Genomic DNA, 13,185 nt, shown 5'->3' with positions numbered 1-13,185 from the left:
GGCTGGTGACATCACTTCCCCTCGTGCCGCACAGTCACCTGGGACCTGTCACGTGTCCCAGGTGACTGTGCGGTGTATCACGGCGCCCCTGGAAGAGCGCTTCTCCTAGGGAGTTTACCGATGCGAGGAGGAGCCACGAGCTCCGTCGGGTTACCCCAGAAGAGGAGGATCGGGACCACACTGTGCAAAACTAACTTCAGCGGAGGTAAGTATGATATGTTTATTAAAAAAAAATAAAAAAAGAGGGTTTACAACCCATTTAATGATAGACGGACGAGGGTATAGCCTGTGTAGAGGTAAGGCAATGTGGTGGGAGTTGCAGTAGTTGAGGTGAAAGATGACCAGGGAGTGGACTAGGAGCTTCGTGGTGTCATTGGTTAGGAAGGGACGTACTTTTATGTTGTGGCGGTTTAGGCCGCAGGCTTAAGACAGTGATTGGATGTGGGGCCAAAATGAGAGTTCAGAGCCCAGGATAATGCACTTTGGCATGCAGGGACAAGTTGATAATTGTGCCACTGATCTTGACAGCGTTTACGACATTGAGGGGGGTATTTACTAAGGCTGGTGCAGCTGTGCTTAGTAACCAATCAGCTTCCAGGTTTAATTGTCAAAGCTTAAAGCGGGACTTCAGTAATTTTTTCATCTTTCCACCTATTAAATCTTCTGCCCTTGTTGTTTTAACTTTGGATAGTAAAACATTTTTTTTCGGCCAGTAAATACCTTATACAGCCCACTTTGAAGAAGCCGATTGGTTACTGTGCACAGCTGCACCACATTCTGTGTGCACCAGTTTTAGTACATCTCCCCCTGAATATCACATTATTACACAATAAGACAGATTGTCTTATTCACATAGTATGTTTTGTGAAAATAACTTTGATTTTTGTCTCTATTTAGTTTTCATTGACATCCAGAAATACTCACTTGTAGGATCTCTCTTTGTGTATAAGGCCTTCTCCAGATACTGTTACAGTGCAGTCTTCTAGCTCCTTCTCAAGGGGGTTTGTGATTGTGATTATGGCTGTTATAGGCTTGTACAGCGGTGCTTCTTCTGGCATCTGTAAAAGTGATAAAAATACGGTATATTTGCAACAAACATTAAAGCCTAACTTAAGTCAAAGCTTTTTTTTAAATATTTTGGGAAGGGAATTATGCCCCATACACACGGTCGGATTTTCAGACGGAAAATGTGCGATCGGATCATGTCGGAAAATCCGACCGTGTGTGGGCTCCATCTGACTTTTTCCGTCAGATTATCCGACGCACAAAGTTTGAGAGCAGGATCTAAAATTTTCTGACAACAAAATCTGATTGCATAAATTCCGATCGTGTGTAGACAATTCCAACGAACAAAGTGCCATGCATGCTCAGAATAAACTAAGAGACGAAAGCTATTGGCTACTGGCCCATTTATAGTCCCAACGTACGTGTTTGACGTCACCTCGTTCAGAATGATCGGATTTTCTGACAACTTTGTGCGACCGTGTGTATGCAACACAAGTTTCGGTCAAAATCCGTAGGCAAAAATCAGACGGATTTTGTGGTCGGAATGTCCGACCGTGTGTATGGTGGCATCAGAGTCTCTTATGGATTTTTATTGCTGTCTGTATTCCAATGGGGGAGATTTTACCTTCACTTCCTGTCAGGACAGATGTCTTTCCAAGGGGCACACCAACAAAAACAAAATGCATTTTCTGTAGTTAGGGTTTGACCTTCTATTCTGTGCTTTTATTGCAGTCTATGTCTTCCTATCCTGGTGACAACTGCACCCCAAATTTTGTATAGGTGTCATAGGAACAAGAAGTAAAGCAAAAGTCTCCCCAATGGGATCACAAAACATAGTTTAATTCTTCTTCTGTATTCAAAACTAAAATGTGTTTGAGTTTAAAGGTGCAACTCCAACCAAAGAAGCGTTTTCTACTTTTGCCTAGGGTAGGGAGGGTTCGATTTCTGGAGGCATTGTGTACAGTGACACCCCCAGCATGCCATATTGCAAGAAAACATTACATTTGAATATTTTGAGAGTTTGAAGAAAGTTACAGAATCAAAAAAAAATGAAAAATCACCCAGCTGAATGTATCTTAACTTTTAGGTAATGTTGGTAACACCCAAAGGTAGATCAATGTCTAAATGAAGCCCTCAAATTAATACAAAATCCAGCAGCCCTGATAAAAGGGACACCATTTCCCTGAAATGTGTTTGACGTTTTTCCTGACTCATGTTGACCAGCCCACTAAATGAAAAACAGTACACCATCTACCTAAAAGAGTTTATACTTATGTGAGTACAGGAGAGAACCATTGAAAGGTCTCCTTGTGGAGAAGAATGCTCACCCAGTAAACTGACATGAAATCTACCTACCCATCTAACAGCTCTTTCTGGCCTTGAACCTTCACAGCTGTTACTTTTACTTGTTTTTATTGCTATCTGTTTCCCCATTGGAGAGATTTCCTCACTTTTCATGTCAACCCTCCCAGGACACTCAGGAGTCACCCAGTGTTTAACCACTTCAGCTCCGGCGTATAGTCATATGACGCCCTCAGATGGGATCTCCCATCCTGGGTGGGCGTCATATGACGTCCTCTCATTCCCGGCTGTCTAGGGGGCTCGCACGCACCCGCGGCATCGCTCGGGACCCAGTGCGCGTGCCCGGCGGGCCGCGATGTCCACCGGGCACCCGGGATTGCCCGGGAACACAGCAGGACTGTGGATCTGTGTATGTAAACACGCAGATCCACATCCTGTCAGTGGAGAGGAGACCGATCGGTCTCCTCCCCTTGTGAGTCCCCTCCTCACACAGTTAGAATCACTCCCATAGGGAACATATTAACCCCTGTGTAAATGTGAATGGTCCCAAAATGTGTCAAAAGTGTCCGATGTGTCTGGCATAATGTCGCAGTCACGAAAAAAATTGATCCCCTATTTTGTAGATGCTATAACTTTTGCACAAACCAATCAATATATGCTTATTGCGATTTAAATATGTAGAAGAATACGTATCGGCCTAAACTGAGGAAAAAAATTAGTTTCTTTTTAAAAAATTGGATATTTATTATAGCAAAAAGTAAAAAATATTGTTTTTTTTTTTTTTTCAAAATTGTCGCTCTTTTTTTTGTTTATAGCGCAAAAAATAAAAACCTCAGAGGTGATCAAATACCACCAAAATAAAGCTCTATTTGTGGGAAAAAAAGGACGTCAATTTTGTTTGGGTGCAACGTCGCATGACCGCGCAATTGCCTGTTAAAGCGATGCAGTGCCAAATCGTAAAAAGTGCTCTGGTAAGGAAGGGGGTAAAATCCTCCAGGGCTGAAGTGGTTAAGGGCCTTCTCTCCATCTCCCATTTGGTGCAGCAAATCTGCAAAGTTCTTGAGATGGGAATGAGGGACACCTATCAGCAAAAGTATGCAGGCATAGGACACACCCCTTGCCACGCCTCCTTAAAGGAGAATTGTACAAAAAAACAAGATTGGTTAAACCCATGTGCTTTTTTTTTTTTTTTTTTACCACTACTATTCCTTCATATTGGCTTTTGGAATTTACAAATGCAGCAATTTAAACATCAGATGAAAGGTTTAGCACTGGGAAACACTTTAAGATAGATAAAACTTGCATTTTATATACAACTATATAGATCAGACCAAAATGAGGGACAATTGAGGAGGAATGAGTGACAGAGGGACATTGCTTCAAATCAGGGATAGTAGCTCGAAATCAGGGACAGTTGGGAGGTATGCATGCATAGTGTTCTGGGTTTCCCTAATTAATGCCCATCTACTTTTTTTCCTCCTTCTTTTTCCTACTTAATGCCCATCTCTTTTGGAATACATTTCAGGAGCATCAAAACAAAATGTGTGCAAAGTCTTACACTTTTCTTTACATTTACACTTGTGTTGCCCTCTGAAGAGTGATGCGAGTTCAGTTCCTCCTTCAGATGGTGTTATATCCTTCCTCACTGCCTGTTTTAACCCCTTAAACCATGCACCAGCAAGCTGCAACCACGTGCAATGCAGGCGGTTTCGTGCACCCCCATTCACTTGAATGGGTCATGTTCAGCGGGCAGTACTATCCACTAAATGTGACAGCGGAGGTCATTTTTACTGAGCCACGATGCAAAGCATGCAACCGTGGCATATGAATACCCCCCTTGCTGCCTTTGCAGCTTAAGGGGGAGCAGTTGGGTGGCAATAAAAATGTGGTGTTTGTACCGTTCGCGAACCACAAGTGTACTGGCAGGAGACGGAAATTTCTACTCAGACTTTCGCTGCTTTTTAAAGAAAAAAAAGTGTAGGACTTTGCACACCATTTGTTTTGGTGCACAGTGAATGTACGTATTTAGCTGACTTACACAGAAACTTCAATTAGGCTTTAATTTTAATAGTCTTGTATATTGTTTAGGGTTACCTTGATAGCAATCTGGGGTTTGTGCAAAATCACCTTCTTGCTTGAGCAGTATGTGCTAGTGACATCTTTCACAAGACCGGTGAGTCTTACCACGTTGCTCTCCACGGGGGACACTGCATACTGCAGCCGTGGAACCTGAGTTTTGAATATATGGCCTGATGGCAGAAAAATTTAGTTAATAAAGAACAGCAAATCCAAATACCTGCTGTTTAATAGTGATGGACGAACTTCCGACGGGACGTTTCGCGAACGCGAAACGCGAACGGCCACAAACGTTCGCGAAAACGACCGTTCGCCGCGGGCTCCATTGACTTCAATGGGAGGCGAATTTCGCAAACCTTTAGGTCGAATTTGCGGCCACGGGGTAATTATTAGGGGGTAGCACGTAGTCCCACCACCTGGACAATAGCATAATACATGTATGAGGTGAATTTGGGATCGATAACTACAAGCATTTTTTTTTTATTTGGGAAATTGTTCTGACAATTCAGGACTATGGAGCTAATGAAGGCAATGGAGGAGAGGGAAGGTCAGGGACCAGGGTAGGCAAACAAGAGGGTGCAGGAGATACAGAGCACTGACAGCAGCACCGTAATACAGAGCACTGACATCAGCACCGTGACATACAGCGCTGACAGCAGCTCCGTGACATACAGCGCTGACAGCAGCTCCGTGACATACAGCGCTGACAGCAGCTCCGTGACATACAGCGCTGACAGCAGCTCCGTGACATACAGCGCTGACAGCAGCTCCGTGACATACAGCGCTGACAGCAGCACCGTGACATACAGCGCTGACAGCAGCTCCGTGACATACAGCGCTGACAGCAGCTCCGTGACATACAGCGCTGACAGCAGCTCCGTGACATACAGCACTGACAGCAGCTCCGTGACATACAGCGCTGACAGCAGCTCCGTGACATACAGCGCTGACAGCAGCACCGTGACATACAGCGCTGACAGCAGCTCCGTGACATACAGCGCTGACAGCAGCTCCGTGACATACAGCGCTGACAGCAGCTCCGTGACATACAGCACTGACAGCAGCTCCGTGACATACAGCGCTGACAGCAGCTCCGTGACATACAGCGCTGACAGCAGCACCGTGACATACAGCGCTGACAGCAGCTCCGTGACATACAGCGCTGACAGCAGCTCCGTGACATACAGCGCTGACAGCAGCTCCGTGACATACAGCGCTGACAGCAGCTCCGTGACATACAGCGCTGACAGCAGCACCGTAAGCAGCCCCAGGAGGAAGTCAGCACAGCACAGGGATGGTGTGATCCCCTCATAATAAGAACCCCCAGGAGGAAGTCAGCACAGCACAGGGATGGTGGGAGCCCCTCATAATAAGAACACCCAGGAGGAAGTCAGCACAGCACAGGGATGGTGGGAACCCCTCATAATAAGCAGCCCCAGTAGAAATATGACACCGCTCAACCTCTTCAAAGAGGAGGGTAGGGGCATATAGTACGGTGTGCTTTTTTGGGTCAGGGAAGTGAGCCAAATGAATTAAGAAGGTCTGTGTGCTTGATTCCAAAAATTGTTTATAGACATATACATGGTCTACTGATCACATGTGTTGAATTCCTCCGAGATCCATGCCTCATTCATTTTTAGAAATGTGAGGTAGTTAACACTGTCGTGAGCTAGGCGAGTACGCTTATCGGTCACAATCCCCCCTGCTGCGCTGAACGTCCTTTCGGACAGGACACTGGATGAGGGGCAAGCCAACAGTTCGATTGCAAATTGGGCAAGCTCTGGCCAGAGGTCAAGCCTGCCCACCCAGTAGTCTAGGGGTTCATCACTCCTCAGAGCGTCCACATCGGCCGTTAACCCAATGTAGTCGGACACCTGACGGTCTAGGCGTTCCCTGATGCTGGATCCGGATGACACCTGTCGATGGGTCGGCTGAAAGAATGACCTCATATCCGAAGTCACCAACACATCTTCAAACCGGCCTCTTCTTGCAGGCGCTGTTGGATTGGTACCCGCAAATCCTTCTCTGGGAGTGGGAATTGCTCCTCTGCCAGCGCACGCAAAAGCAGAATGCAGCATTTCTCGAAGCAAGGCCTGGAAGTGCTGCATTCTGACAGCCCTCTGCGACGGCGGTAACATTTCCGCCATTTTGTGTTTGTACCGGGGATCTAAGTACGTTGCCACCCAGTACTGGTCCTTGACCCTCATGCTTTTTATACGGGGGTCCCTATTAAAACACTGGAGCATGAAGGCCCCCATTTGCACTCAAGCGGAAGGTATGTGGTGGTGGTGGTGTTGTTGGTGGTAGTGTCTTTGGGGGTGCACATAGCAGAGAGTGAAGAAGAGGGTGCAGATCGAGAGGATGAGGAGGGTGCAGAAGAATAAGGCTGAGTGAGCCACTCAACCAAGTCTGGTGCGTCCTTTAAAGTAATTGAACGCACCTTCTGCAACTTCCCACTTTGGCTCAAGGCTGTTGCTCCTGCCCTACCCCTACCACCCCTGCGGAAGGGCCTGCCTCTTCCTCTGCCTGTCATTTTTTAAATCACCCTGTGACAAAACTCTTAGTCCCTATACCGCTGAAGGACTGCTGCAGTATAGGGCAGCGGTCAGCAGTAGTGCACGTCAACCCTATGTATTGTGGACCGATAGCGGTCCTTACAGAACAGCAGACTGTACTGCACTCAGGCCTATGTACCGTAGCACCCTATACCAAGTTACCAGTCCTTATAAAAACTTTTGTGGACCAAGCAGGTTGTGTGTTAGTGTTTAGCAGACTGTGCGTCAGTCCCTATACCGCTGAAGGACTGCTGCAGTATAGGGCAGCGGTCAGCAGTAGTGCACGGCAACCCTATGTATTGTGGACCGATAGCGGTCCTTACAGAACAGCAGACTGTAACGCACTCAGGCCTATGTACCGTAGCACCCTATACCAAGTTACCAGTCCTTATAAGAACTTTTGTGGACCAAGCAGGTTGTGTGTTAGTGATTAGCAGACTGTACGTCAGTCCCTATACCAATGAAGGACTGCTGCAGTATAGGGCAGCGGTCAGCAGTAGTGCACGGCAACCCTATGTATTGTGGACCGATAGCGGTCCTTACAGAACAGCAGACTGTACTGCACTCAGGCCTATGTACCGTAGCACCCTATACCAAGTTACCAGTCCTTATAAGAACTTTTGTGGACCAAGCAGGTTGTGTATTAGTGTTTAGCAGACTGTGCGTCAGTCCCTATACCGCTGAAGGACTGCTGCAGTATAGGGCAGCGGTCAGCAGTAGTGCACGGCAACCCTATGTATTGTGGACCGATAGCAGTCCTTACAGAACAGCAGACTGTACTGCACTCAGGCCTATGTACCGTAGCACCCTATACCAAGTTACCAGTCCTTATAAGAACTTTTGTGGACCAAGCAGGTTGTGTGTTAGTGTTTAGCAGACTGTGCGTCAGTCCCTATACCGCTGAAGGACTGCTGCAGTATAGGGCAGCGGTCAGCAGTAGTGCACGTCAACCCTATGTATTGTGGACCGATAGCGGTCCTTACAGAACAGCAGACTGTAACGCACTCAGGCCTATGTACCGTAGCACCCTATACCAAGTTACCAGTCCTTATAAGAACTTTTGTGGACCAAGCAGGTTGTGTGTTAGTGTTTAGCAGACTGTGCGTCAGTCCCTATACCGCTGAAGGACTGCTGCAGTATAGGGCAGCGGTCAGCAGTAGTGCACGTCAACCCTATGTATTGTGGACCGATAGCGGTCCTTACAGAACAGCAGACTGTAACGCACTCAGGCCTATGTACCGTAGCACCCTATACCAAGTTACCAGTCCTTATAAGAACTTTTGTGGACCAAGCAGGTTGTGTGTTAGTGATTAGCAGACTGTACGTCAGTCCCTATACCAATGAAGGACTGCTGCAGTATAGGGCAGCGGTCAGCAGTAGTGCACGGCAACCCTATGTATTGTGGACCGATAGCGGTCCTTACAGAACAGCAGACTGTACTGCACTCAGGCCTATGTACCGTAGCACCCTATACCAAGTTACCAGTCCTTATAAGAACTTTTGTGGACCAAGCAGGTTGTGTATTAGTGTTTAGCAGACTGTGCGTCAGTCCCTATACCGCTGAAGGACTGCTGCAGTATAGGGCAGCGGTCAGCAGTAGTGCACGGCAACCCTATGTATTGTGGACCGATAGCAGTCCTTACAGAACAGCAGACTGTACTGCACTCAGGCCTATGTACCGTAGCACCCTATACCAAGTTACCAGTCCTTATAAGAACTTTTGTGGACCAAGCAGGTTGTGTGTTAGTGTTTAGCAGACTGTGCGTCAGTCCCTATACCGCTGAAGGACTGCTGCAGTATAGGGCAGCGGTCAGCAGTAGTGCACGTCAACCCTATGTATTGTGGACCGATAGCGGTCCTTACAGAACAGCAGACTGTAACGCACTCAGGCCTATGTACCGTAGCACCCTATACCAAGTTACCAGTCCTTATAAGAACTTTTGTGGACCAAGCAGGTTGTGTATTAGTGTTTAGCAGACTGTGCGTCAGTCCCTATACCGCTGAAGGACTGCTGCAGTATAGGGCAGCGGTCAGCAGTAGTGCACGGCAACCCTATGTATTGTGGACCGATAGCGGTCCTTACAGAACAGCAGACTGTACCGCACCCAAGCCTATGTACCGTAGCACCCTAGACAGACCAAGTTACCAGTCCTGATAAAGAGCTTTGTGGAACAAGTGAGTTGTGAATGATTAGCAGACTGCAGCAGAAGGGCAGCAGTCAAGTATAATATTCTTTCTATATTTGGAAGAAAGAATATTATACGTGTACAAGCCTATTACCGTACCACTGATACCAGTCCTGAAAAGAACCTTTGTGGAACTAATAGTAACAGCAAGTCTTTAAAATTATCCTCACTGCCTGACACACTGCTTCCTGCCTGTCCCTATACAAATTGGCAAAAAAGAGTAGGCTGGAACGATTAGCTGGAACAGCTCTTTTGTGGACCTGATAGTAACAGCTAATGATGATGATGATGATGATGATGAAGAAAGACTAATCTGGCTGAGCTGTCCCTAAAATAGCAGCATACAGCGCTCTGTCCCTTTATCTAAACTGACAAAAGAAACTCAGGCTGCTGACCTAACACCTATACCAGTCCTGAAAAGAACTTTTGTGTACCAAATAGCTAGCGTTTTCTCTGTCCCTACTCCACACAGGATCCTTTCCCTACAGTGACAGAAGAAAGAATGTAAAATGGCCACCGGATCGGGTGTATTTATAGGTTAGGGGGAATGTCCAAGTGTCCATGAGCTGTCATGTCTCAATTGGTTGTCCTGTAACACATGATAAACGTGTCACGAAAGGTTAAAGTTCTTGTATACATTAAACACGTAAGTCCGCCGGGGCGAACGACGGAAAAAGGCGTTCGAACCCGCGGACGGCGAAAGTCGGAAATTCGCCGCGAAACGACCGCCGGGCGAAACGTTCGTCCATCACTACTGTTTAACTTGTGTTTAATGTGTAAATCAATGACAAAGAATTATTCGCAGAATTTAGACAAGCCCCAGGGGTGGTACCATCACCATAAATTAATATATTCAGTGAAATTACACAAATATATGTTGGTCTTTCAGTGGCACCAAAATATAACATATATTAAAAACCTATAATATATTCAAAATGTTTTTTTTTTAAATTTAATAAAAAGTTCTTACTAAAAGACTCAATATGACATTTTATATTAATTACTTAGTCCATTATGTACCTAACCCACAACATTCGTTGTATAAACCATTCATAAAGGTGAATTATTAATGCTTTTTTAAGACCAACTCTGCTTCTTCAGGAGTTAGGAAAGAAGCATGATCCTAAAAAGATAACATTTCAATGACAAATACTTAAATACATAATATGTAAGTTACATCCACAGCAAGAACATTTTCTGAATGCAGGTGAACCTGTGTGCAAGATAATAAGTTGGGCCTATGTGTAGACCTGCAAAAAGAGACAGCCATGCCACACTGCAGCCACCTACACATATTTTCACACCTCCCCATACCAAAAAACAACCTTCAGTAATAATGCTGAGCGCAAACTGTGCAGAATGGTGGGTGTGGCTAGATTGTGCTAACAAGGGTATAATTCTTGCCACGGTTCCAGAACGTGGCTCAACCATGGGGTTTTCCAGCCCCCCAACTTCATGTGAGAAGATCCTTTAGTTACAGAGTTACATAGGTTGAAAAAAGACACAAGTCCATCTAGTTCAACCAATTACAAAAAAAATAAATAAAAATCATACAATCCCATATACACAATCTTATACCCACAGTTGATCCAGAGGAAGGCGAAAAACCCCAGCAAAGCAAGATCCAATTTGCTACAGCAGGGGAAACAATTCATTCCTGATCGCCCAAGAGGCAATCAGATTTTCTCTGGATCAACTTTACCTATATATGTTAGTACCCAGTTATATTATGTACATTTAGGAAAGAATCCAGGCCTTTCTTAAAGCAATCTACTGAGCTGGCCAGAACCACCTCTGGAGGGAGGCTATTCCACATTTTCACAGCTCTTACTGTGAAGAAACCTTTCCGTATTTGGAAATCTATTTTTTTCCTCTTATGTATTTGTACATGTTGATCATATCCCCACTTAAAGGTATTGTAAACCTTCGTGTTTTTTTCACCTTAATGCATTAATGCATTTTTCACCTTCTATGCATTAAGGTGAAAAACACCTGGCAGTGAACACCCCAACCCCCCCCCCCCCCCCACCGGGAATACGGTATCTCTCTGCCCGGGGGTTCTCCACTCTTGATAGCAGTTCTAGCAATGGTGAACAAACAGCGTGCATTCTAGAACCTGGATTTGATGTCAGGTCAGCGGAAGTGACCCTCAGGGAAAAGGTGGAAGTCTACCCGATTGGCTCATTTGGTAGTTAGGGAGAAGACAAAAAAAAGCAAGATGCCTCAGATAGTAAAACTAACTACCTATGCATCAAATGTCTACCTTTTTTGTCACATGTATGGCCCAACAGAGAAAAATGGGGCAGTGAAAGAGAGACTTACTACTGGTGCACTCCAAGCACCTCCACAGAACAATAGTTACAACCTCAATCGGCAATGCAGTTTTTAATTTGTGTTTTATTTTAGTGCGAATGAGGGGGGAGAAGGGAGTTGGGACTTTATATGAGGCAATGAATGGGTAGGTTCATCTGCCTCCATCCCTAGTAATTTATTAAAAACAGGAAGGGTTTCTATGAAGCATAACTGCAAAGTCAGTATGCAAGGACATGTTTAACGATTCCTCGTCCATATACAGAGATTCATAGCAAATTATGTAACATTGGTTAACATTTTTGATGAAATGCATAGTCCTAGGAGAATCTCAAACACATGATTGCAAGGTGTACCATATAACGGCTCTATGTATTTTGTGCAGTTTATCCACTCATCAGGATCAATTTGTGGTAAAAATATTTAGTATATACTAGACAATTGCTTTTGGGGATTACAGTCCTGTAGATGTTTCACTCCCTGCTGTTTGTGGCACCTTATGGCCATGTAAGAGTAACTGCTCCTTGGATTGGTTATGTGTATATTGGGGAATGTAAGAAGCCATCTTGCTTAATAACTGTTGAGAGCTCAGATTCAGGTTTGCTCAGTGGTGCACAGCCATTTTGTGGCAGAAACCAGAGCCTGAAAATGTGTTGAGCATTTATGGTTGCCCAAAGATCAGTCAACAATCGCGTGAGCACTGCAATATGTTGATGAGAAGCCTTCAGTCATGAGAATGTGGGGTATGAATATGAGGTGTCAAATTAACTAAGATTTAGCACATGGTTTATATCTGCTTTAATTTACAATTCTTGCTTTAGGTGGTAGTAATGCACCTAAACACAAATAAAAGTGACCTCAAACATGCTGCACAGATGTGAATCAACCCTTGACAGCCAGGTCTTCACAATGCTTGACTGCTACAGCACATCTATATTACACAGACCAATAAGTCCATGAAGCTTTTTCCCGAGAGTGCTGATTTCCAGTCCTATACAACTTTTAAAGCCCTGACAAAGAGGTACTTTAGCTACTCCTGAAATGCATTATCTTTAACATCATGTGTTATTCTAACTAAGGAATAAAAAAAATTAGATTTCAAGACTCTACAACAATTGGTGTGGCACTCACTTTGTGTTTCCAACCAGGTCCTGCATGGCACGTGCAGCCTGAATATTTAGGCAAAATATTATATACTGTAGGTCGGAGAGATACTGGAAACAGTGCCTTTACCACCAGAGCACATATCATCTACTTTGAAAGTACATATTTGCATATGTCAAGATTATATGATAATACTGTACCAAATAGTCCATGTTTCGATAATGACAATGTCATGCACATTTTTGTTCCATTACCTCTTTCTGCCTGGAAAGACACATCAAAGCTTTCTTGCCAGAAATGTACGCTGCCATTCCCATCCTCATCAATGTACTCTGCAGTAAGGCAAACGTAAAGGTTTTTTTGCACTTTGCTTTTGTTGGAGACTTCCAGTGAAAAAGGGATGCTATGTCCATAGAACACTTCGTCTTCTGTGTGGATGCTGAGGGTGATGGGAGCACTGGACTCTTCTGACAGAATAGCGGCTTCTGAATATTTCTGGAATACTTCCCAATGATGGACAGACCCTGTCAGCAATACAAGTATTTGCTTAGTAATCCCTTCAGAGTTAATGTTTTTAATTGTAATTTTCGATGCATGCATTTTATGTTCAAATCTACAAGTGCCCAACTGCATTTTGACTTTGTTTT

At 44.8% G+C, this 13,185-nt stretch overlaps 1 protein-coding gene across 1 annotated transcript in view; it reads right to left on the bottom strand.

Annotated features, from left to right (window-relative positions):
- LOC143934791 (uncharacterized) overlaps positions 1-13,185 on the bottom strand; it is a 154,112-nt gene that overhangs the window by 1,194 nt on the left and 139,733 nt on the right. The window contains 3 exon segments of the mRNA XM_077458417.1: positions 925-1,058; positions 4,402-4,556; positions 12,793-13,062. Coding sequence (XP_077314543.1) covers positions 925-1,058; positions 4,402-4,556; positions 12,793-13,062 — 559 coding nt within the window.

The sequence above is a fragment of the Lithobates pipiens genome, unplaced genomic scaffold (genome assembly GCF_037356315.1).
Source record: "Lithobates pipiens isolate NorthernLeopardFrog02 unplaced genomic scaffold, aLitPip1_a1.2 Scaffold_28, whole genome shotgun sequence".
NCBI lineage: Eukaryota > Metazoa > Chordata > Amphibia > Anura > Ranidae > Lithobates > Lithobates pipiens.
The sequence above is the reverse complement of the archived record's forward strand: the minus strand, read 5'-3'. Positions and strand labels throughout refer to the sequence as shown.